A 27,459-nucleotide genomic window follows, 5' to 3' on the forward strand; every position below is an offset into this window, starting at 1 on the left:
AGGGTATCCCCCCTTCTCATTTTCCTTTTAATGCTGCGGTCAGCTTCGATCGCAGCATTCAGGGGAATAGCAGTGGAGGAGAGGTTTCTCTGATCTCCGCCGTTAGAGCGGGGCTGCGGCTGTTTAATAAATAAGGTGATGCGGCCGGCGCTGCACTAATGAGCAGCTGTGCAGGCACTGAAGACAGAACATAGGGGCATTTTGCAGTGCCATGTTCTGTCTTCAGTGCCGGCGCTCATTAGTGCAGCGCTGGTCGCATCACATCAAGCGGACTGCGTGCACACACTTGTCAGTACTCAGGAGCGGGGCAATGGCTGTATTACACAGCCGCAGCCCTGATCGCATCTATTCATGTATTACTATACTATGCTGCGTGGCCGCACAGCTTAGTATTGAAATACACGAGTTAACGGTATTGAAACCGTTTGAGCGTGAACAGCATCTAAACAGTATCGAAGTTTCGATGAATCGTGCAATCCTAGGTGGGACAGTTGCAGAAATTTCTGCAACAAGTCTGTTGCGTGTGAATTTACCCATAAAGGTTTACAAATAGTCCAACCTTTCTTTATTTCTTGTTCGTGATTTTTTTATGGAAATAAATAAATGTAGACATTTTTATCCACAAATTTGCCTCTTTACCTTTACAACCCTCTCCAGCTTAGCTTTAATATCCGCAAGCTCCAACTGTGCCTCCCGCAGGTTGCTTTTGAGCTTCTCATTTTCATTATAGGCACCTTCATACATCTTGCAAACAAATTGGAATATAGAGAAAAAAAAAGTTAAATTGTAGGTGTATGCAATATGACAAAATAGTTTCTTCCTCTCAACATTGTATCATCCGCTTAACTATAGCTTACTGAATGTAAAAACTGCAGTTCTATAGTCTGACCACTTTACTTTATACAATTTGCAGTAGGAGTCTGGGTGGTAAAATTACAGATCAGTCACCAGCTATTCGTCTCCTGCTGAATTGGGAAAGTTAGGACCCATTCACATGAACACTAATCTCATCCGTGTGCTGTGCATGGAAATCACGCACAGCACACGGACCCATTGGTATCAATGGGGCCGTTCACACATGCAGGAGTTCGAGAGTTTGCTGCGTGAAACTCACTGCATGTCCCATATTGGTGCGTTTTTCACGCACCTACGAGCCCATTGAAGACAATGGATGCGTAAAACCACGCACAGAATACGAATGCACATTCGTGTGCTGTGCATGATTTTCGCATCAATTTCATTAAAAAAAGAAAAACGTGCTTTGCGAGTGCGTGAAAACACACGCCATTCGCAAAGCACAAAAGCCATAACGCAGCGGACACGGACCAGATTTACGCAAATTTTTTTACGCGCGGAAATCTGTCACGCTCGTGTGACCGTAGCCTTACAGTGTCTCCTTGCCAAGCGGTACACAAACATTAACCCCTATCTCTCCTTGGTGTGTCCATCTGGGGACTAATCAAGATCATGGCTAAAGCTATTTCTATATTATTATAGCTGATCAGGTTTATTAAAAAAAAAAGACACACCCAAAAAAAAAAAAAGACACACCCAAAAAAAAAAAAAGACACACCCAAAAAAAAAAAAAGACACACCCAAAAAAAAAAAAAAAAAAAAAAAAAAAAGACATGTCCATCAAGTCCAGCCTATAATCCTACCTTGTTGATCCAGAGGAAGGCAAAACTTCCATGAGTTTGATGCCAATTGCCTCATTAGGGGAAAAATTCCTCCCGACTCAAATATGGCAAATCAGAATAAATCCCTGGGTCAATGTCCCATTTCCAGAATCTAGTACTCATAATCTGTAATATTATATTTTTCAAGAAAGGTATCAAGGCCCTCCTTGATGTTGTTTAAAGAATCACAACATCCAGCACATTTTAGACTTTGATAGGGTTTGTGTACAACTCATATGGTTTTGGTTTCACCATGTGTACAGATAAATTGTGTTCGGTGTTTACTTTCAGCAGTATAGCGGGATGCAATGGTAAAAAGACGTATACCGTGTTATTTTTTTGGTATACAGCTATATTGAGTCAAATGTACTTACTAAATATGGGGCTGAAGGATTCAGAAACCCTTTGGGCACAACGGCGGATATTGGGGTGTGAATTGGAGACTAAGTGGGCACTAGTGGTTAAAGGTAGATATCCTGAAATATACATATATTCTGCATATGAGCCTCAGATCTAGACAGGACTAAAATATATAAATTACTAAACCTTCGATTTAATAACCATTACGAGACTTTCTTCTACAAAAATTCAAATATAAAATGTATATAAATATCTAAATATAAGCAAGTACTTATTGTCCTTTGTTTTTTTTTTTACATAATTTTTTTTTTGGCCGAGTATCTAACAAGACAAAACTAATGTGTCAAAATGTTAGGGTAGGAGCAGTATCAATGTAGCTTTACAGGACCCAGAATTACCCTAATCAGATATCACCAGGCATGAATAAGATAAGCAACCTTTTTGAAATCTCTCTGTGGTTCTTCCTCTGTTTTATTCCCAATTGATGACAAGCGATTATCCCGTCGTTTATAAGCACTCGCCAGGGTAGACGCACGGTCGGTGTCGGTTGATAAGAGACTGGAGCCCCCGGAATCTAATCTACAATGAAACAAGGCAATTGCATGAAAAATTTGTGCAAGGGTCCATTCAAACGTCGTAGTTGAGGTATGGGTAGAACCACAAAACTTCACGCCGTTTTATCACGATTTTATGTGTTTCTCAAAACAATTGCGCTGAAAACCACAACCACATAAAAAAATGCACCAAATCGCGGTAAAATAGCATGCGGCTTTTGGATGCGTTTCGGCGAGGTTTTAACCGCACCTCAACCACAGCTTCTGAATGGATCCTAGAAGTGCAAACAGATATTTGCATTTATGTTAACAATGCAAATTTTAATTCTAATTAATGCATTTAAATATGAAGAGAACGTTGGGTGACATTTTATGCAATTTCTAAGCACCTCTGCAGTCACACACGGCAGATTTAGCCACAGAAGTTTCTGCGACTGAAAATCAGTTCCATTCTTCTGGATGGATTTGTTTCTACATGCAAAATCTGTATCATACCTGCACTGTGTGAACAAGGCCTAATTCCGGTTTATCTAGGGATTCTGCTACTGATCCAGCAAGCAGGGATCAGGACTTTCTACGATTCTGCTGTATAGACGAATATATTATGGATCGTTTACATACCAAGATTTTTCAAACCACCAACAAACTATCAGTAGTTAGAAATATCTATCAGCTCCTCAGCCACAATTTTTCATTCAGTACCATCCTCACAGTCAGTAAGGCCAGGTTCCCACAGGTCGGATACACATCAGACCTGGAACCTGCAATGCATTCCGTCTGAAAAACTGCATCACATTATGGTGCGTTTTGTCAGTTGGATTTTCCACTGCGGAAAGCAACGGTAAAAAATGCTCATACTTACCTAGGCTGTTATGGTGACGCGTCCCTCCTGCGTAGTCCGGTCCGGCCTCCCCGGATGACGATGCAGCGGTCACATGGGATGCAACGTCATCCCAGGAGGCTGGACTGGACGAAGAAACACAGACTTCTGGGTAAGTATGATTTTTTTTTTCTTTTTACGCAGTTGCGAATTTTGTGGCATAATCTCTGCGAATACGCCGCAAAAGTTGCAACATTTGGCTTTCTGTTGCAGGATTTGCATCCCCATTAAATTCAAATGCCCGCAACGGGAATTAAACTAAAACGCAGCATAAATTTACGTGCTGCAGAATTAAATTCCGGACCGCAGGTAATTTTTATTAACGTTTACGCTGCGGTTTTTTTCAGCAGCGTGTGCATAAGATTGTCTAAATCTCATCCACTTTGCTGCTACTGTAAATACTGGAATTCCGCAGCGTTTACGCTACTTGGGAACCCGGCCTAAGGGTTCCCATGTGGCGTACTTGCTTGTATTTCCACAGCGTAAAAATACAGTGTAGAAAACTGCAATGTTTGCCTATGGGAAAATAGAAAATTCTCCAGTTCTTGCCAAATACAGCAGCAAAAGCCATTATGTTGCGTATTCATAGAAAACTCCACAGGTTAAAAAAAAAATGCTATAAAACTATAATAAATTTTGCAAGTTTTCAAAAAAATATATAGACTTTACGCCCCTTTCCTGGTGCCCCTATAGCAACGCGTCCCCGATTGCTCTGCGTACAGCCTGCCTCCGGTGATTATCTTTTATTACGTGTGAACCCTGCAGTCAATCACAGGCTGCAGTGGTCATGTGATGAAACGACACCGAAGGAGGCTGGCTATAGAGAAAGCAGCTGGGGACCAGGGCGGCTTTGCTATGGCAGCGCCAGGAAATGCGAGTAAATACCTTTTTTTGTTTTGTTTTCTGCATCAGACAAGGCGGCTCAATATTTGCACCAAATGAAAACACCATTTAATGCAAATTTCCGGATGGATTTCTCTGTGGCTTTTGGGTCAGATACACTATAGATTTTTCTAACCCTAAATTTGGCTACAAGTCACATTTACAGTTATTCATTGTCTGGCAATGATTTTATTGTGGACCTGCTACTTCTTTCACATTGGGAATAAGTTAATTGTGGAGATAATTGTCTAAAGGTGTATTATAGACGTTGCAGTTGAAGCCGCATAAAAAAACAAACAAATCAAGAACGCAAGCATCCGAAAACCAAATGCCTTTTTACTGCGATTCAGTGAGTTTTTCGATGCGGTTGCAGTAAAAAAAAAAAAAAGACAACCGCATGGAAAAACTGAGCAAATTGCGTTAAAACCCCATGCGGCCTCCTGGTGCATTTATTTTTTTCGGAATTAAACGCAGCTCTATGTCTGAATAGAAGGGTATGTTCCCACACACAGGATACGCTGCCGATTTTTGCAACAGGAAATCTGCTGCAGAATCTAAAAAGAACGCAGCTAAATCTGTCACAGATCTCCGCAGTGGTTTTCCCTGCGGATTTAATGTGAGGGTATGTGCACACACACTAATTACGTCCGTAATTGACGGACGTATTTCGGCCGCAAGTAGTGGACCGAACACAGTGCAGGGAGCCGGGCTCCTAGCATCATAGTTATGTACGATGCTAGGAGTCCCTGCCTCGCTGCAGGACAACTGTCCCGTACTGTAATCATGTTTTCAGTACGGGACAGTAGTTCCACGGAGAGGCAGGGACTCCTAGCATCCGTGGAACTACTGTCCCGTACTGAAAACATGATTACAGTACGGGACAGTTGTCCTGCAGCGAGGCAGGGACTCCTAGCATCGTATATAACTATGATGCTAGGAGCCCGGCTCCCTGCACTGTGTTCGGTCCGGGACTTGCGGCCGAAATACGTCCGTCAATTACGGACGTAATTAGTGTGTGTGCACATACCCTTAAACAGTATATGTGCACCTGCGGATTTCCAGCGGTTTTTTACGGCGTTTCGGCTGCGTAAACGCTGCAAAATCCCAGACACAAAACAAGACTGTTGTGAAATGTATGCTTCCCGCTGAAGTTTATGGGCCAAAACACACAGACTCTCTGCACAGAACCCGCAGCATAAATTGACATGCTGCGGAATTGAAAGTCGCAACGTAGAAAACTTTCCGCACAACTTTTCTGCATTTTTTTTCCCCACAGTGTGGGCATGAGATTTTCTACACTTTCACATTGAGACTTTGTTGAAGATTTTGGTGGCAAAGACAAAAGAATAAAAAAAAAAATCTTACCTAGCTAATCTTTCATGCTGTAAAGAAAAAAGAAGAAAAAAAAAAAACACATTAAAACAGATTATTAGTTTTAGGATTTTATAAAACAAAGTGTAAAAATGGCAAGATAATATTGCTTTCTTATATATACAAAGTGAATGAACAGAAGCGAAGTATAAATCAAATCAATATTTGGTGTGACCACCCTTTACCTTCAAAGCAGCATCAATTATTTTTTGATCGCTTTATTAATGACCTTGTGGATGGGATCGATAGCAAGGTGTCAGTGTTCGCTGATGATACAAAACTTTGTAGGATACTTAAAGAGGCTCTGTCACCAGATTTTGCAACCCCTATCTGCTATTGCAGCAGATCGGCGCTGCAATGTAGATTACAGTAACGTTTTTATTTTTAAAAAACGAGCATTTTTGGCCAAGTTATGACCATTTTTGTATTTATGCAAATGAGGCTTGCAAAAGTCCAAGTGGGCGTGTTTAAAGTAAAAGTCCAAGTGGGCGTGTATTATGTGCGTACATCGGGGCGTTTTTACTTCTTTTACTAGCTGGGCGTTCTGACGAGAAGTATCATCCACTTCTCTTCAGAACGCCCAGCTTCTGGCAGTGCAGATCTCACAGGTCCTGCATCGTGTCGGCCACATCGGCACCAGAGGCTACAGTTGATTCTGCAGCAGCATCAGCGTTTGCAGGTAAGTAGCTACATCGATTTACCTGCAAACGCCGATGCTGCTGCAGAATCATCTGTAGCCTCTGGTGCCGATGTGTCCTCGCTCGTCTGACACGATGCAGGACCTGAGGAAGTGACATCACAGCGTGATCTCGAGAACACGGCTGTATCTGCACTGCCAGAAGCTGGGCGTTCTGAAGAGAAGTGGATGATACTTCTCGTCAGAACGCCCAGCTAGTAAAAGTAGTAAAAACGCCCCGATGTACGCACATAATACACGCCCAGTTGTACTTTTACTTTTCAACACACCCAGTTGTACTTTAGAAAGCCTCATTTGCATAAATACAAAAATGGTCATAACTTGGCCAAAAATGCTCGTTTTTTAAAAATAAAAACGTTACTGTAATCTACATTGCAGCGCCTATCTGCTGCAATAGCAGATAGGGGTTGCAAAATCTGGTGACAGAGCCTCTTTAAACTCAGCTTGACTATAAAATATTACAGAAAGACCTAGATAAGCTGGCAGCATGGGCAAAAACATGGCACATGAAATTTAATGTCGATAAATGTAAAGTAATGCACCTGGTATGCAACGATCGTATTAATGAATATACAATAAATGGAATAAAACTGGGGATAATGAGAGAAGGACCTCAGTATTCTGGTTACAAGTGAGCTAAGCAGCAGAACTATATGTCAAGCAGCAGCAGCAAAAGCAAACAGGATTTTAGAGTGCATAAAGTACTGTAAAAAAAAAAAAAAAAAGTAATTTTTACGTGTGTGTGTGTGTGTGTGTGTGTGTGTGTGTGTGTGTGTGTATATATCATACAAAAAGAAAAAGAAAGCAGCTCCACCTCTAGTAGGGTGCAAATCCTAGTCAGACACGAACAATGTCATGAGCATAATAACAAAAAATTCAAATACGAGGCAGAACTCCAATGCTAGTGAAACAGTAAGGACCTATTTATTTCGCCAAACGCGAAGTTTCAGCCCAACTTAATGGGGCCTCAAGTATTGTGACTAGTGGACAGTGCATGCTTAAATACACAGATTTTCATCAATTGATTAAATCAAACTTGAAGACTGTATATTACATAAATATAAACAATGTATAAAAAAAGTGACTGCATTTTATACAAATACAGCAATCCCATAAATATAAAAATAGCCATATATCGCATAGATCCATCACATCAGATTCCTAAAGTGTAAAATACTTACAAAATTACAGGTGAAGTTAAGAGACAGATTACTAGCAAACAGGCTCACGTTCAACGACATCCATCCGAGTTGTCTAACAGCTCGGCGCCCTCGTACCTGTGCGCAGGCAGACATTGCTATTAGTCAGCACCTGAGTCATGTTGAATGCCTAGCATTGGACACGTACTGGAGTCCATAGGTTCAGTCCGGCATATACTCCGTGCGCTCATGTACACTTTGTAGCCATTTCAACTGAGGGCACAGTCATACCAATATGCTCCATCTGTCAAAACCTTTTCCTCAAGAAGTCCTAAAGTCATAGTACCTTGTTACCCTCAAAAGACCCTATTGTCCAGACAACGTACTCAAAACTCACTCTACAATCTATTCTTTTAAGTGTTTATTAAGCAAAAAAATACTATAGACAACGCAAATAGCTCAATCTCCAATTTGAGCATATACATATTTGATGTATGCCCAGGCAATGTATGTGTACGTATATCTATCCATCCATCCATGGCTATATAATACAGCACAAGACTGGTTTAGTAAAAATAAATTATATTTATTCACCCATAGTGAGAAGGCAACGTTTCAACTCTACCATAGAGTAATTTTCACGCAAAATTAACAAGTGATGCCTGGGTAAATAGATACCCATCTCATACAAAAATGTGTACAAATTTGCATAATTAAATTACAATGCATCTAATTCACGATACATATAAAATACCATCACATATAATTCTAGAATATATTCACATCTGTGATTTATAGAAAAAATTAAAAAAAATGGTAACCTGTAGGGCTCAGCGATTTTGCCCAAAAATAAAAAAAGTCTAGATTTTTTTTCAACCCTGTGGGCGATTTTCAATTTGAATCTTGATTTTCTTACTATTAAACTAAAAAAAAAAATAATTGTATTGCTTCACCTGTTTGTAATGGGCATCTTGTACACGTGTATGATATTTATTTCCCCACCTAGAATCTAGCTTTCAATACATAGACTCTGTTTGGCTCCCCCGTGCGGTCACATGATCTCTGAACGGACTCGCCGATTCACACAGCGTCTTATGTGTGGCCCGGAAGCCAGTTTCTCTATGTAAGTCTATGAGATTCAAAGAAAGTGGCTTCTGGTCCACACATATGACGCTGTGTGAATCGGTGAGTCGGTATAGAGATCACGTGACCACACAGGGGAGCAGAGTCTATGTATTGAAAGCTAGACGCTGGGTGAGGAAATAAATATCATATACGTGTACAAGATGCCCATTAGAAACGGGCAAAGCAATAAAAATTTCCATGAGTGCTTCTTTAAATAAAAAAAACTTAACATATATTACTATAATAATTGTACGTAAACTTCACAACTTTAACCTCTGCAAATACGGTTTTCTATCAGAAATACTAATTTATTTTTATAAAAATGTGTATCAGTGTGTTTTGTGGAACTTTCTAAATGCTTTTTATTAAAAATTATTTTTAACTTTTTCAGATACAGCTGCTTTGTATCTTGTATACAGAGCAGCAGTATAATTCGCTAAGATCTGAATCCGTCAGCTCCGCAGGACTGACGGGTTCAGTGTCAGCGGGTCCTGCGTGATCCACCTGTAATCGATCGTAAGATATGAACTTAGATGTGATCGGTAATAGCTCGATCCTGCATGACGGATTCAGGTCTTAGCGAATGATACAAAATGAAATGTGTCAAAGGTGTACATAGCCTTTAAGATGACCTGAGGCTAGGCTGGTAGCAGGAACAGCAAAGTATAAGGTGGTGAGGTGCAGCAGGGATACAGTGAGGCTACTGGTTTAATGTGTGTTTTTGGGGCACAAACAAATGCTAAAAAGACCGCCATTTTAGTTCACCTGGGACTCTGAGGAACAGCTCATATAGCTACCCCCTTATCAAGCCTATAAAACGCGAAAAGAATTAGCCCTGCCTCCCATTCCTTGATGTACAAATAGCCAGCCTGCCCTCTCCAACCCTACCCACCAACCTCCATTTTCATTCTCCTGCATATGGGGAAAAAGTGACAAACGACATTGCAACAATCACAAAGAATGCAGCCATGATGGATTAACTGCGATTGTCACAAATTCTCTTGCGACTTTTTTTCATTTAGAAAATTGAGGTTACACTGCGTTAATCCTGCAATTTTACCGTTACTCGTGGGAAAAGGTGTGTCAGTGAAGCCCAAGCCTTAAGTGAAAAAGTAACATCCTTACTGCCGCAGATGACTTCCGCAGGTCTGGCTTCGCTGACCCCACATCCACCATAGATCAGCTCTTCTCGCTGATAGAAGCTGCGTGTGGACGCTCCGTTCCCCTGCAGGGACCATGTAATATCATACCCCATCCCTTTTCTGCCCCCCTGCTATTGGCTGGTTGCATATGATCTCATAAGCTGCCAGCCAATTGAAGACCAACAGATGCAGTACTGGCATGCATTGCTAGTACTGCGGAGCATTACGTCGGGCAGCCATAGGAGGTGGTGGGAGGAGACAGCATTGTTGTGTCCTGTACACGGTCTCCTCTCCTCACTGAATGGAATGGCGGCCCGCATCAGCGCAGGGGAGCAACACTGGTAAATGAGACTCCATTTTATTTACAGGTAACAATGCGGCGGGGCAGGGCTTCCTCCTGTAGCCCAGCTGGACTGTGCCAGTATGAAATCAGTTCAACTATTCGGTCTAACAGAATCGTCACAGTCCTCCAGGGCAAATTAATCAAATTAATTTGATTAATCGTCCAGCCCTAGTAACATGGTTAGAAAAGAAATGGAGGATAAAATTAAAACCATGAAAAGAAAAAAAACTGTGTGGAAGAGCCTACTGAGGTTAGATTGGATGATTGGCAAAGTGCAGTTAAATGCTATGAAAATCATCAACTGAAAAGGGCACTGAAATCACAATGTTTTATAAACTAAGAACTGCTATTGAGCTTAGTACTCCGGGTAAGGTGTTATGTCTTGTGGAATTATTAAAAACCACCTAAAAATACCGTAGCTGCGATTAGGTCTAGTGATGCTAGAGTGGCAACAGTGCTGAATGAGATGGTCTCTTTTTAGAACTCCCCGAAAATCCACAGGAGAATTGCGGACCCATTCATTCCTATGGGCCCATGTACACGACCGTGGTTTTCACAGACTGTGCATGGCCCCGGAGCCCGGACCGCAGGAAGAACAGACATGTCTTATTACAGCCGTGTTCTTCGGTCCAGGCTCATAGGAAATAATGGCCATGTGCACGGCACGCGATTTGCGGGCGGCCTGCAGGTGTCACACCGCTGCTGGCCGACCCGAAAATCACAGCCGTGCACATGGCTACGGTCGTGTGCATGAGGCCTAAGTTGACACGTCCAATATAGGGGACGTGGGCCTTTTTGGGGAAAACTCCATTGCCTAGGCTCTCAGAGGAGCAGAGAGCAAGTTTGGATGTTCTGCTCTCATTGGAATAAGTAGAAAGGGCCTTGGCTGCATCTGCAAGAGGAAGATCACCAAGGCTAAGTGGACTGCCATTCGAGATTTATCGGTGCTATAGTGAGCAATGCTTGGGGAGGCTCAGAGAGGTGTTCGAAACAGAATTCGAAGAGAAAAAAATGTCTCCCTCTCTGAAGGAGGCGTTAATTATATTAATCCTTAAAAAAAGAGAAAGATCCATTAAGTGTTGACTCGTATTGTCCTGTATCACTGATAAATAGAAATATTAAATTACTTGCTAAAATTTTAGCACATCGGCTCTCGGCTGTCATGCCTGATTTGGTACATGAAGATCAGACCAGATTTATTAGAGGAAAATCAACTTCAACTAACATTAGAAGATTGTTCATGAATATACAGTCAAAACCAGATAATACCGGTCAACCGTCGATTTTCTCTTTGGATGCAGCCAAGACCTTTGATACGCTTGAATGGCCATTGTGGGAGGTGTTGGAAAAGTATGGGCTTTGGTAGCAGTTTTGTTAATTGGATTAAATTATGATATTTTGAACCAAGGGCTAGGTTGGAGGTTAATGGGAAAGTGTTGGAGGCCTTCCCGATTGGCAGAGGAACCAGACAAGGATGTTTCCTTTCTCCCTTATTGTTCGCCTTGGGAGTAGAGCCACTGGCAGCTCGAATAAGAGGGGATGTGGTGATAGAGGGATTTAAATCCCTAGATAGGGAGAAGGTGGCATTATATGCAGCCCATATTCTACTATTTTTGGGGTCCCATCAGTTGGTTGGGAAGTTCTTCGACACAGGGTTACAAATTAATTGGGGGAAATCAATTATGCTGTCTCTGGAATCGGGAATTGAACCCCCTGATATTGGTATTCAGATAATTCAGGAGGACTCTTAAATATCTTGGTATGAATATTACCAGGGACTTAGGTATGAATATTACCAGGGACAGCAGACATAATATCATACCACTTATACACAAAATAAAAGCCAAGATAAAGATATGGTCTAAATTTAAGAGGAATATAGCGGGGATGGTAGCCCTTCTTAAAATGGTATTAATACCTTCTATTTTGTATGTCATGTCTTAGGGTATGTTCACACGTACTATTTACGGATGTAATTCAGGCGTTTTACGAACAAAGAAATAGGAGTAGTCCTCCAGCTCACCTGATCACAGGCATATGTAGTTGATAGCGCACAGGTCCTCGTGTCGGCACACGGCAGCATAGACAAAAGGGTAGAAGGAGTGGATCCAGCGCTGAGATGTATGTGTCCGTTTAAAATAGGAAGGTTCTTCCAAGTTTTATTCAAAGATTATTAAAATTGGTGAAAAAATGTGAAAGTGTTTCCCAGTACAAAAAGTGGTTAGGTGGCATCGAGCGGTGCCTACGCGTTTCAGACGCTGACTGCGTCCTTAATCATGCAGTCAGCGTCTGAAACGCATAGGCACCGCTCGATGCCACCTAACCACCTTTTGTACTGGGAAACACTTTCACATTTTTCCACCAATTTTAATAATCTTTGAATAAAGCTTGGAAGAACCTTCCTATTTTAAACGGACACATACATCTCAGCGCTGGATCCACTCATACCCTGTCAGGCGTTTTACGCCTGGAATTAAGTCCGAAAATACTGCTTGAAAGAGTCGGCAAACATCTGCCCATTCATATGAATGGGTTTTACGATGTACTGTGCAGACGGTCATTTTTTTTATGCGCCGCTGTCAAAAGACGGCGCGTAAAAAAGATGACAGCGTCAAAGAAGTGCATGTCACTTCTTGGGACGTAATTGGAGCAGTTTTCCATTGACTTCATGGAAAAACAGCTCCAATTACGTTTGTAATGGACGCTGCGAAAAACGCCTGCACATGCCATTACGTCTGAAATTCAGGAGCTATTTTCGCCTGAAAAGAGCTCCGTAATTTCAGCCGTAACGGACGTGCACGTGTGAACATACCCTAACTGTCCAATCTGGTTACCGGATCAAATATTTAGAACTATAGAAAGCTTATTTAGGGATATAGTTTGGAGAGTAAGACAGTATTAGCCGAGAATAAAATGGAGTCATTTACAAAGATGAATTGAATCGGGGGGTGGGTGGCTAACCCTGTAGTTAAATCACTATTTTGCAGCCCAAGTAAAAATGATATGTAAGGGAAGAGAAAATTAGGTCTATATAGAACTTCTAGTGAGTAGGTTCCCATTTCAGAGGAGGTATAGTGCTATTGAATTACTAGAAACAGGAATATTAGCCGACTCGTCTCAGGGTGAGTTCCCTACATCCTCGATGACACAAAGGGTATGGAGGGCCCTAAAGGATGAAATGGGTGACAACGGGTTATGGAACAATGCACCATTAATGTGGAACAAATTATTGGGTAATAAGTTTTGATCGAGAATACCAATTTTGGTTTAAATAAAGATATCTATAAACTCTCTCAATTGTACAGGGGAAATGTAATTTGATCATATGAAGAACTAAGTCTAAAATATAGGCTTTCGTTGAATAGTTATTTTTTTTTCGATATTTGCAGATCAGAGCAGCTCTTTTTATTAAAAACTGGGATAGAAAAATTCTATCAAAAAGGGGCGTCTAGACAGAAGTATTTGCAGTGTATTATAAAAGCAATCAGATGATCGCATACTGAAGTCCCCTAGTGGGACTAACAAAAAATGTTAAAAAATAAAAGTTTAACAAAAGTTTATAATAAATGAAAAAAAAAAATCCACTAGGAAAATAAAAAATTAAAACCCCACTTTTTCCCCTTACAAAATGCTTTATGAAAAAAAAACAAAAAAGGAAAAAAGTTAGGGTATGTTCACACGCAAACTCAAAAACGTCTGAAAATACGTAGCTGTTTTCAAGGGAAAACAGCTCCTGATTTTCATACATTTTTTGAGCAACTCACGTTTTTCGCTGTGTTTTTTACGGACGTTTTTGGAGCGGTTTTCAATAGAGTATCAAAAAACGGCTCCAAAAACTTCCCGAGAGGTGTCCTGCACTTTTGACGAGCCGTCATTTTACGCACCGTATTTTGACAGCGACGCATAAAATAAAAGGCTCGTGGGAACAGAACATCGTAAAACCCATTGCAGGCAATGGGCAGATGTTTGCAGGCGTATTGGAGCCGTCTTTTCAGGCGTAATTCGAGGTGTAAAACGCCTGAATTACGTCTAAAAATAGGTCGTGTGAACATACCCTAACACATATTTGGTATTACCGCATCCGTAACGACCGCAACTATAAAGCCATTAAACTATTTCACCAGCTCGAACGCCGTAAAAAATAAAAATAAAAAACAATGCAAGAACTGCTGTTTTCGTTGCATCCTGCATAAAAAAAAAAAGTGATAAAAAAGTGATCAAAAATTTAGATGTACTCCAAAATGGTGCCAATAAAAACTACAAGTCGTCCCGCAAAAAGAAAAAGCCCTCTTACAACTGCATTGACGGAATTTTTTTTAAAAAAAACATACCACTCTTCAAATATGGAGACACAAAACAAATCCTTTGGAAAAAAAATAAAAAAAGTGTTTTTACTGTGTAAAAGTAGTAAAACATAAGAAATCTATATAAGGCTATGTTCACACAGAGTTTTTTGAAGCGGAAGTTTGAGGCAGATTTTCCTCTCCCTGCACGCCGATTTTCGTAGCGTTTTTCGCCCGCGGCCATTGAGCGCCGTGGGCATAAAACGCTGCGAAATACGCTTTCTCTGCCTCCCATTGATGTCAATAGGAGGTCAGAGGCGTAAACGCCCGAAGATAGAGCATGTTGCTTTTTATCGCTCGCGGGAAAAAGACGCCTCCGCCTCCCATTGAAATCAATGGGAGGCATTTTAGAGCCGTTTTTGACGAGTTTTGGGGCGCGGTTTCCACGTCAAAAAACTCTGTGTGAACATAGCAGTTCACACAGAATTTTTTGCAGGCAGAAAATCAGCCCCAAAATTCCATTTGGAATTTTGAGGCAGATTTTGCACTGCCTGCACGCCGATTTTTGCCTGCGGCCATTGAGCGCTGCAGGCAAAAAACGCAGCGAAATACACTTTCTCTGCCTCCCATTGAGGTCAATGGGAGGTCAGAAACGTAAACGCCCGAAGATAGGGCATGTTGCTTTTTCCCGCGAGACGGTTTTTCCACTCATGGGAAAAAAAAGCCTCCGCCTTCCATTGGAATCAATGGGAAGCATTTTTGGCGCGTTTTCCAACGCGGTTTCCGCGTCAAAAAACGCTGTGTGAGCTTACCCTAAATGTGGTATTGTTGCAATCATAACAACCCACTGAATAAAGTTAGTGTTATTTATACCACTAAAATTTAGGACGCAAAAAAAGCGTGGGGGAACTGCTGTTTTTTTCTTCCCCCCCCCAAAAAAAGTTAAATCAATAAACTGTATGTACCCCAAAATGGTGCTATTAAAAAATTCAACTTGTCCCGCAAAGAGTCCTTGACGGAAAAATAAAAAAACTAAGTTAGGCTGGGTTCACACGACCATGTTACGTCCGTAATGTACGGAACGTATTTCGGCCGGAAGACCCGGACCGAACACAGTGCAGGGCTCCTAGCATCATAGTGATGTACGATGCTAGGAGTCCCTGCCTCGCTGCAGGACAACTGTCCCGTACTGTAATCATGATTACAGTACGGGACAGTAGTTCCACGCAGAGGCAGGGACTCGTAGCATCGTACATCACTATGATGCTAGGAGCCCGGCTCCCTGCACTGTGTTCGGTCCGGGTCTTCCGGCCGAAATACATTCCGTACACTACGGACGTAACATGATCGTGTGAACCCAGCCTTATAGCTCTTTGAATGAGACTATGTAGAAACTAAATAGCTTGGTCATTAAGGCCTAAAATAGGCTGGTCACTAAGGGGTTAAATATGTTATTCAGAAGAGAGGTAATTCTAAGATATTTGAAGACTTATGGGCCCTATGGCTTGATATTCCAGGACCAGTGCCTACGATGCCCCTTTTTGATAGAACTTCTCTAAGATCGTAGGGTTGGCGGGACTAAACTAGAGTAGTTTTGTATTTTATTCCTATCCGAAAAATTGTTAAGGGGAAATATGGAGGGCACTCACAGGCTGAGCGTGCTCACTGCAACCGGCGGAAATCACAGATCACTTTGATTCCGCCCGTTCCACACCTAAAATATGCGGTCAATTGCGACCGCGGCATTTAAATGGTTAGGCCTCATTCACACGACAGGGTCCGAGTGTCGGCCTGGAAAATCGGCCGTTTTTGGCCGATTTTCCCGGCCGGTTTGCATCCGTTCCGATTCGAGTTGCCGTTTTTACCGGCCGATTTGGACCAGACTTGCATCCGTTTTTTTCCCTGTCAGTTTTAAAATCGGATGAATTTCATTTAAATTTGTTGCCACACACAGCCGTTTGTAGATAATGCCACAGCCCCCCTGGTAGGCGATGCCACCCAGCCCCCTGTAGGCGATGCCACCCAGCCCCCCGCAGGCGATGCCACCCAGCCCCCCGTAGGTTGCAACCACCCCCCCCCCTTCCAGGAGAAGTCACTGACTTCAATGTCCATATATGGACAGTGTAGTGACTGACTTCTCCTGAAGAGGAATTCCCTGCCACAGGTCAGGAATTCCGCTTCAGAAGTGAGTGACGTCACTGTGTCCATATATGGACAGTGTAGTCACTCACTTCTCCTGTAGCGGCATCCCCGGCCATAGAGTCGGGGATTCCGCTGCAGAAGTGCGTGACTTCGCTGTGTCCATATATGGACAGTGTAGTCACGCACTTCTCCTGTAGCGGAATCCCCGGCCATAGAGTCGGGGATTCCGCTGCAGAAGTGAGTGACTTCGCTGTGTCCATATATGGACAGTGTAGTCACTCACTTTTCTTGTAGCGGAATCCCCAATCCCCGGCCGGGGATTGGGGATTCCGACTCCTACAGGGAGCAAAAAAAGACCCTCCTCCTCACATGCACTCTGCACTGTGAGGAGGAGGAGAGAGAGTGCGCGAGCGACGGTAGACCCGGCCATCACTCGGGACACATTCCGGTGATGGCCGTGTATTACCCGGCCCCATAGACTACACCCTGCCGAAAATAGGGCATGTCCCATTTTTTGACGCCCGGTTTTCCCGGCCGTCAAAAAATCGGTCGTGTGAATAGCCCCATTAGGGGTCTATTATTCCTAATGCAGCCGGGTGTCGGCCGATTTATGAACGGCCGGCACCCGGCCGGGAAACCCTGTCGTGTGAATCCCGCCTTAGAATCAGGGGAGCGTCCCTCTACAACGTGCCATTGGCATCAGGGGTGCTGATAGTCAAGGCAGCCTGGGGGCCCCCAGGTTTGCCATCTTTGTACTCCTTTGAAGCTCTGGCAGGGCTTCAAAGGAGCCTGTCAGTATAGCGATATACTGCAATACATTAGTATATCATGCAAGCGAGTTGGATCACTGGTTCAAGTCCCCTAGGGGGACCAATAAAAAAGTAATCAACATTTCCCCCCAAAATTTATATATATATATATATATATATATATATATATATATATATAAATAAAAGCTTAAAGTTAAAAAAACACCCATTGTCTCAAAAGTAGTGTAAAAAGAAACTAGGACCTAATTGGTATCGTCTGTAAAAGTTTGCACTATTAGGCTGGGTTCACACGACCTATTTTCAGGCGTAAACGAGGTGTATTACGCCTCGAATTACGCCTGAAAACACGGCTCCAATACGTCGGCAAACATCTGCCCATTCATTTCAATGGGTTTGCCGATGTACTGTGCCGACGACCTGTAATTTTACGCGTCGCTGTCAAAAGACGGCACGTCAAATAACAGCCTCGTCAAAGAAGTGCAGGACACTTACTTGGGATGTAATTGGAGCAGTTTTTCATTGAAGCCAATGAAGAACAGCTCCAAATTACATACGTAATGGACGCCCCGCAAAACGCGAGTACGAGCAATTACGTCTGAAATTCAGGAGAAAACAGCTCCGTAATTTCAGACGTAAATGCAGTTATCGTGTGCACATACCCTAACAATACAACATTATTTAACCAGTATGGTGAACACCATAAAAAAAAAACGAAATTAAAAATGCCGAAATTGCTGTTATTTCGTCACCTTGTCTCCCACAAAAAAAATGTAATAAAAATTGATGAAAGTTTTATGTACCCCAAAACAGTACCAATAAAAACTACAGCTTGCCCGCAAAAAACACCCCAACACCACTCAATCAACGAAAAAAAAAAGTTATAGCGATGCAAGGAAGTATTTTTTTTTTTTTTTAACTAATTTTTTTTTTCTTGTAAAATTTGTGAACTTAAAAAAAAATAAATTATATTGACCTGGAGAACATTTTCATATCATTTTTACCACATGGTGTATGCTGTGAAAACAAAATCTTAAAAACGCTTTCTCTTTACACCCCACAAGGACATTTTTCCAGGTTTCTCAGTACATTATGTGGTACAATAAATATTGCTGTGAAAAACAACTTGTCTTGCAATAAACAAACCCTCAAAAGTGGTAAAATAAATAAATAAAAATAATTAAGTATGGGCTTGTCTACACAACGGATTTGCGGCAGAGAATTTCTGCAGCAATTCCGCTGCGGAAAAGCCACACCATTTTCAAGTTTTTTACTGCAGCAAATGGTGCAGATTTTGCTGCGTTTTTTTCAATGCTGGAAGATGGTGAGATCTCTTCTGAAAAAGCAGCAATTCAATCCACTTTCCGCAGCAGGAAATTACATGCTGCAGCACGAAAAATACGCACCGCAGGTGAATTTCTGCTCAGAAATTGTATGCAGCGTGTGGATGAGATTTGTTAAACTGTATTCTTAAACTTTGTTACTGTATTCTGTTGCGTATTTTCCAGCTGCAATTCTGGACAGAAAATATGCAGCAATTCCGCCATGTGTGGACAAGCCCTATGGCTTTTGGAAGGTGGGGTAGAAAGAACGAAATTAAAAAATAAGAAAAATGGATGCAGAGGCATGGGGTTGTCCAAGATGAGGAGAACATGGCTGCTTTAATCCAAAAACAATGCCACAGCTAGTCACAGGATTCTGGAAGAAAACAACCATCTTCTAATCCACAACAAGGTTAACTTTTGGGGTGGAGAAGTGTAAGGTAAATCCATACTAAATTCCCATCTAGCAAGAATGCTTAAAGGAACAGTATCACCCAAAAAAAATTTTTTATATCAGTTTGATGTTAGTGTTTTATTAAAAACTTTTGTATTTGTGTGTTTGTGTGTTACTTTTTTTTATTTTTTTACTTTTTCTTCCCTATGGGAGCTGCCATTTTTTTTTCCATTTCTGTGTCGATTAACGACACATACAGACATGGAATACGGCAGCTACAGTCCCATAGTGACTGCGAACGGGGCCCGTTCCATCCACTATGGTGTACGCCGTCTGTGTGGGAACGGCGCATGCGCCGCTCCCACACAGTCCAAGTTGAACTGAGCGCCGTCCGGCGCCATTTTCCCGTAGACCGGAAGTCGCCGCCGGACAGTAAGATTACTACTTCCGGTCGCGGCTTCCGGACTTGTGCACTTGGAGCAGCGGCAGCAGACGGAGCGGACGGACCGGAGGGAGCGGCGGCGGCAGGAGCAGGTAAGTGATTTCTATGTATGTTCGTGTTTCAGTGTGTGTTTACTAGTGTATGTAAACCTTCTACACTGTGTTAGCTCAAAAAATGGCGACACACAGTGTAGGAGGTTAGACCATTCAATTCAATTTTGGGAATTGCTCCATCTAGTGACCAGTGCTGGGAAATATTATAAATTAGAATCTAATTTATAATATTTCCTGACTCGTGAAAAAAATAAAACAAATTTGAACAATGTTTAATCACCTACACACTAATTGTTTAACTAAAAAAAAAAAATACATTTTTTGCTAGCAACACATTCCCTTTAAAGAAATGCTGAAAGAAATATGCACTGCCTTATGAACTATGGTTTGGGCACGGTGTAGATGGTTTAACCCTTTATAGACACATATACATATATTTGGTATCTAACCCCTAAGTGACCACCAATACGCCTTTTCACGGCAGCCCAGTCTAAGCCCTGCACGGGTGTCCCATGCAGGCTGGGGCCAGGGCTCCTCCTCCAACGACCGAAGTTTACTTTGATTGCGGCTATTTAACCCGTTAAATGCCGCAGTCAATAGCAACCGCTGCATTTAACTTGTTTACAGAGGGAGGGAAATCCCGCTCTCGCCCATCGGCGGCCCGCAAATGCAATCGGGTGTCATGGTAGCCGGGGGCCTGATAAAAACTGGGCAGATGCCCATTAGGACGAGCCGGAGTAATAGATTGCCTGTCATATTTACACTGACAGGCAATAATGCTTTGGCATACCAAGTATTATATCAGCGATCTAAAGATCGCATAGTAAAGTCCCCTAGTGGGACTAAAAAAAAAAAAAAAAAAGTTATGTGAAATAAGAATAAAAATTACAGTAAAAAAAAAAAAAAAGCGGTTTTATTTAGTAAAAGAGTAAAAAATAAATAAAAAAGTACACATATATGGTATCGCCGCGACCGTAATGACTCAAACAATAAAGTTAATGTGTCATTTAAACTCTTAGGAGAACAACGTAAAAAAACAATGGCGAAATTGCAATATTTTTTTCCATTGCCAGCCAAAAAAAAAAAAAGTCATAATAAAAAGTTATAAGTCCAATGTACCCCAAAACAGTGCCAATCAAAACTATGTCTCATCCCACAAAAACCAAGCCCAAAAAAAATCACTACATTGACTGAAAAAGAAAAAAAATGACGGCTCTTGGAAAGACGATGCAAAAACAATTTTAGTTCAAAAGGGTTTTTAGTATGCAAAAGTCGTAAAACATAAAAAACCTCTACATATGTGGTATCATTGTAATCGTACAGACCCATAGAATAAAGATAACGTGTTATTTACGCCACGGAGTGAACGGTGTCAATTTAAAACGCATAGAACAATGGTGGAATTTCAGGGTTTTTCTATTCCCCAAAAAAAAGTTAAAAAAAAATTATATGTACCCCAAAATGGTGCCATTAAAAAGTACAACTAATCCCACAAAAAACAAGTCCTCATACAGCTACGTAGACGGAAAAAAAAAGAAAAAGTTAGAGCTCTTTGAATGAGACTATAGAAAAATGAAAAAAATTGCTTGGTCATTAGGGTATGTTCACACGCAAACGTAAAATATGTCTGAAATTACAGAGCTGTTTTCAGGCGAAAACAGCTCCTGAATTTCAGACATTTATGCAAGTGCACGTGTTTTTCGCGGCGTCCATTACGGACGTAATTTGAGCTGTTTTTCAATGGCGTCAATGAAAAACGTCTCCAATTACGGCCCAAGAAGTGACATGCACTTCTTTGAGGCAGGCATCTTTATACGCGCCGTCTTTTGACAGCGAATCGTAAAAATACACCTCGTCTGAACAGAACATCGTAAAATCCATTGAAATCAATGGGCAGATGTTTGCAGACGTATTGGAGCCGTTTTTTCAGGTGTAATTCAAGGCGTAAAATGCCTGAATTACATCTGAAAATAGGTCGTGTGAACATACCCTTAGGGCCTAAAATAGGCTGGTCATTAAGGGGTTGAAGTGCACCTTGTGTTTACAGATACCAAACCTAAATTACACGGTGACTTTATAAGTACATCACATTTGGCGATCCAATATATACGCCAGTGTATTTTTGTTTCCCCTTTTCAAACGGATCCTTTAACACCTTCGCAACATTTGTTGTATGGATACAGTAAGTCATGGAAAGTCAGTGCTTACTGCAATTTATCGCATACTTATAACAAACAGATGGCACGGTCTCAGAAGCGGAGTCTGTGCCATCAGCTGTATGTTACAGCTGACACCTTGCTATACTGGCGGGGACCGAAGTTAGCACCGATCCCAGCCATTAACCTCTTAAATTTAGTTTGTAGCCTATCGGCACACTTGCGACGCGATCGCCAGGGTGCCGATGGCAGTAATGGCAACCGGATGCCCAACACCGGCCTCCCGGTCTGCAGAGTACGGCAGCCTCCTAGGAAGCAACAGGAAGATGGCCCGTGTCATTAGCGGCAGGTGTTAGATATATGTTACAGTTGACACCCTGCTGTAACAGTAGGGACTGGAGCTTGCTCCGACCCCCGCCCTTAAATGCAGCGATCAAAAGTGATCGCTGCATCTAAGTGGTTTGCAGCAAGAAGACACCCCGGCGACGATATCGCAGGGTGCCGTCGGCTGCTATGGCAACAGGAGGCCAAACAATGGTCTCCTGGTCTGCCAATTACGGTAGCCGTTTAGGCCTTGCCCGAAGGTGGAGCCTAATCTGCTTGTTGTCAGTGAATGACTGACACTTCTAATGCATTGCACTACATAGGTAGCGCAAAGTATTAGGACAGCAGTCAAACAGCTGGACCTTCAAGTCCCCTAGTGGGACTAAAAAAAAAAAAAAAACAACAAGTTTTAAATAATAAAATTAAACAAAACCACCCTCTTTCTCTTAAGTCCTTTATTGAGAAAAAAATAAATAAGCCATACATATTTGATATCACCGCATCCTTAGGCCGGATTCAGACGAACGTGAGCGTTTAGCGCGCGCACAAAACGCTGCATTTGCGTGCGTGTCAGCAGCGTGTCAGCTCCGTGTGTCCTGTTCTTATGGATGCGCGGCTGCGTGCTTTTCGCGCAGCCGCCATCATTATGACACTCCGTTTGGATGTTTGTAAACAGAAAAGCACGTGGTTCTTTTCTGTTTACATTCATTCTTTTACTGCTGTTGCGCGAATAATGCTTGTCCCACGGAGGTGCTTCCGTGGGGCATGCATGATTTTCACGCACCCATTGACTTCAATGGGTGCGTGATACGCGAAAAACGGCGAAATATAGGACATGTCGCGAGTTTTACATAGAGGACTAACGCTGCGCAAAAAACACTGACTGTCTGCACTGCCCCATAGACTTATATTGGTCTGTGCAAAACCGCGCGGGCTGCACGGACGCAAATCACGTTCGTGTGAATCCGGCCTTAATGACCTGAACTATTAAAATATGTTATTTATCCCACGTGGTGAACGCTGTAAAAAAAAAAAAAATTTAAAAAAAATCCTTAAAACAAAATGCCAGAATTGCCACTTTGCCTTCCAAAAATTTGAATAAAAAGGCCGCATGTATCCAAAAATGGTACCTATAAAAACTATAGCTCGTCTCGAAAAAACCAGCCACGTCGACAAAAAAAATGTAAACGTTATGGTTCTTACAACATGGCAACAGAAAAAAAAATTATTCTTTACAAAATTAATTTCCTTGTTCAAAAAGTTGTAAAACATAAAAAAGTGCTATCAATTTGGTATCGCCGGAATCGGACTGACCCGCAGAATAAAGTTAACATGTTATTTATAATGCATGGTGAACGGTGCATAAAAAAACCCTAAAAATCTATGCCAGAATTGCTGTTTTTTGGTCAACTTGCCTCCCAAAAAACAATAGGATAAAGAGTGATCAAAAAGCCACATGTATCCCAAAATGGTACCAATAATAACTACAGCTCATCCTGCAAAAAAAAGCCCTCATACCACTAAGTCTATAAAAAAATAAAATAAGTTAAGACTCCCATAAGTCAGGAACAGAAAAATATGCAGGTCTGAGGGGAGCATTTCTTCTGTTTCAAGCGGCGATTTATCAAGGCCCTAAAATTTGGGAACAGGAAGGGGAGGGCTCAAACATATCTGCTGGAAGCGAGGGTGCCCGAATTATACCAGGACAACACTTTCCCAGCAAAATTCCCCAAACTGCAATCGTGCCGAGTGTGGACCAAAAGGGGGATAAGAAACGACAGTTTATCAGTTTTAGGCTGGATTTACAAGAGCGTGTGCGTTTTGCGCGTGCCAAAAAACGCGGCGTTTTGCGCGCACAAAAAGGTACTTAACAACTCTGTGTGTCATCACCATATGATGCGTGTCTGCGTGATTTTCGCGCAGCCGCCATCATTATGACACTATGTTTGTAAATAGAAAAGCACGTGGTTTTTCATTCATACTTTTTACTGCTATTGCGCGAATCACGCGCGTCCCACGGAAGTGATTTTCACACACCCATTGACTTCAATGCACAAATATAGGACATGTCATGTGTTTCACGCAGCGGACATACGCTGCGTGAAAATCATGGACTGTCTGAACGGCCCCATTGACTAACATAGGTCCGTGCGAGGCGTGTGAAAATCACGCGTGTTGCACGGACGTATTACACGTTCATCTAAATAAGCCCTTACTGGCCTGTGCAGAAAGGATTGCTTCACTGCGTAACACACATCTATGGGTTATTTAATTACCCCATTATTATACCACCTGACTATGCCTCTGATGTACTCCGCACAGCTTACCTATGCCCCCACATTATAAACAAAGATACCAGTAATACTCCAAACAAATCTATTACCAAGCAAAATCCACGCTTCAAAAGCCAAATGGCGCTCCCTCCCTTCTGAGCCCTACACTGTGCCCAAGCAGTTTACTTCCACATATATGGCATCACCATACCAGGGAGAACCCTTTTAACAATTTTTGCGGTGTGACTCCCTAGTGGCACAAACCGGGCAAAACATGTTTGCCAATGAAATGGCATATCTGGGGAACATTTTTAATTTTTACTTTGAACCATCTGCAGCACATTAATTTATGGAAAAGACTTGTGGGGTGAAAATACTCACTACACCCCTTAATAAATGCCTTTAGGGGTGTAGTTTCCAAAATGGGGGTCACTTCTCAGGGGGTTTCTTTTATTATTTCACATCAGAGCCTGCAATTTTGAACCAATACTTTGTGTCGTCAAATTAGGCCTCAATTTCGCATGGTACTCTTTCCCTCTTGAGCCCTGTCGATCGTCCAGGCAAAAGATTAGGGCCACACGAAGGGTGTATCTAAAACCAGGAAACCGCATAATAGAGAGCTGTCTTTCATGGGCACCACATATTGGACACTGAATGGCATATCCATGGAAAAATGGCCATTTTCACTCTGCAACATCACGTGCACACTAACTTCTGGAAAACAAACGTGGGGTTAACATGCTCACTACACCCCTAGGTGAACACCTTGAGGGGTGTAGTTTCCAAAGTGAGGTCACTTCTGGGGGGTTTCCACGGTTTCGCCCCACAGGGGATGTGCAAATGCGGCATAGCGCCCAGAAACCAATAAAGTAAAATCTGTACTACAAAAGCCAAATGGCGCTCCTTCCTTTCTGAGCCCTGCCATGTGACCAAACAGCAGTTTATGACCACATATGGGGCATTGCTGTACTCAGGAGAAATTACTTTACAAATGTTAGGGTTCTTTTTCTCCTTTTATTTGTTGAGAAAATGAAAAAAATTTTAGCTAATGCTACGTCTTACTGGAGAAAGATTTAATTTTTATTTGCACTGCCAAATTCTATGAAACACCTGTGGGGTCAACATAATTACTATACCCTAGATTAATTCCTTGTGGGGTGTGTAGTTTCGAAAATGGGGTCATTCTTGGTACCACAAAACCTCTTCAAACCTGACATGGTGCCTAAAATATAATAAAAAGGGGGCTTCCGTCATGGTTAAAAGTGTCCGTTTGTCTCCCATTCCCAAGTTTCCATCAGGATCAGTTTTTTCAACAAGACAGACAAACCGGAGACGGTCTTATTTTCTGTCCTGATGAACAACTAGATCCTGACAGATCTCATTTTTCTGTACAACGCAAGTCTATGGCAACAGGACAGGCATTCTGATTATAGATTTCCTTATAATGAAAAAAAAAAGGGAACATTTTGACAGGATGCTAAAACGTGACGTGAACCTCGCCTAATCCTGGGATCTACTTTTCCTTAGACCCTAACCAGATGTGTCATGTAAAAGAGAAAGCCGAACCGAGCAGCTTTCAGCGCACATTTTGCGAAGACTCTGACTTGCAATTCCATATTAGGACAAGAAAGATGAGCTGTATGAGCGAAGGAATAAAAATAGTATGGAAGGCACAGCGAAGAAAGTAATTTTCCAAGACCATAAAATGGAATGTCAACTCTGTGCACCTTTGCAACAAGAGCCACATAAAGTGTTAACTGTAATAACACAGAGAAGTTCAAGATCTGGAAACTGACAGTCCTGTACACACGCGATACAATAGTTCACTGACAGTCCTGTACACATGTGATACAATAGTTCACTGACAGTCCTGTACACATCTGATACAATAGTTCACTGACAGTCCTGTACACATGCGATACAATAGTTCACTGACAGTCCTGTACACATGCGATACAATAGTTCACTGACAGTCCTGTACACATGCGATACAATAGTTCACTGACAGTCCTGTACACACGCGATACAATAGTTCACTGACAGTCCTGTACACACGCGATACAATAGTTCACTGACAGTCCTGTACACACGCGATACAATAGTTCACTGACAGTCCTGTACACACGCGATACAATAGTTCACTGACAGTCCTGTACACACGCGATACAATAGTTCAGTGACAGTCCTGTACACACGCGATACAATAGTTCAGTGACAGTCCTGTACATGTGATGTAATAGTCCAGTGACAGTCCTGTACATATGATGTAATAGTTCAGTGACAGTCCTGTACATGATGTAATAGTTCAGTGACAGTCCTGTACATGTGATGTAATAGTCCAGTGACAGTCCTGTACATGTGATGTAATAGTTCAGTGACAGTCCTGTACATATGATGTAATAGTCCAGTGACAGTCCTGTACATGATGTAATAGTTCAGTGACAGTCCTGTACATGTGATGTAATAGTCCAGTGACAGTCCTGTACATGTGATGTAATAGTTCAGTGACAGTCCTGTACATATGATGTAATAGTTCAGTGACAGTCCTGTACATGTGATGTAATAGTCCAGTGACAGTCCTGTACATGTGATGTAATAGTCCAGTGACAGTCCTGTACATGTGATGTAATAGTTCAGTGACAGTCCTGTACATATGATGTAATAGTCCAGTGACAGTCCTGTACATGTGATGTAATAGTTCAGTGACAGTCCTGTACATGTGATGTAATAGTTCAGTGACAGTCCTGTACATGTGATGTAATAGTCCAGTGACAGTCCTGTACATATGATGTAATAGTCCAGTGACAGTCCTGTACATGTGATGTAATAGTTCAGTGACAGTCCTGTACATATGATGTAATAGTCCAGTGACAGTCCTGTACATGTGATGTAATAGTTCAGTGACAGTCCTGTACATATGATGTAATAGTTCAGTGACAGTCCTGTACATATGATGTAATAGTCCAGTGACAGTCCTGTACATGATGTAATAGTTCAGTGACAGTCCTGTACATGTGATGTAATAGTCCAGTGACAGTCCTGTACATGTGATGTAATAGTTCAGTGACAGTCCTGTACATATGATGTAATAGTCCAGTGACAGTCCTGTACATGTGATGTAATAGTTCAGTGAC

At 41.9% G+C, this 27,459-nt stretch overlaps 1 protein-coding gene and 1 long non-coding RNA gene across 3 annotated transcripts in view; one reads left to right on the forward strand and one right to left on the reverse strand.

Moving 5' to 3' along the window:
• LOC142743177 (protein phosphatase 1 regulatory subunit 12B-like) overlaps positions 1–27,459 on the reverse strand; it is a 168,880-nt gene that overhangs the window by 16,297 nt on the left and 125,124 nt on the right. For both annotated transcript variants that reach the window (XM_075853674.1, XM_075853675.1), the window contains exons 2-4: positions 5,718–5,734; positions 2,474–2,615; positions 640–744 (exon numbers count right to left, since the gene is read on the reverse strand). In XM_075853674.1, coding sequence (XP_075709789.1) covers positions 640–744; positions 2,474–2,615; positions 5,718–5,734 — 264 coding nt within the window. The remainder of the gene's footprint in view (positions 1–639; positions 745–2,473; positions 2,616–5,717; positions 5,735–27,459) is intronic.
• Positions 1–27,459, forward strand: part of LOC142743181 (uncharacterized) — a 116,688-nt gene that overhangs the window by 11,623 nt on the left and 77,606 nt on the right. The window lies entirely within an intron of this gene.

Source organism: Rhinoderma darwinii, chromosome 2 (assembly GCF_050947455.1).
Source record: "Rhinoderma darwinii isolate aRhiDar2 chromosome 2, aRhiDar2.hap1, whole genome shotgun sequence".
Classification (NCBI taxonomy): Eukaryota; Metazoa; Chordata; class Amphibia; order Anura; family Rhinodermatidae; genus Rhinoderma; species Rhinoderma darwinii.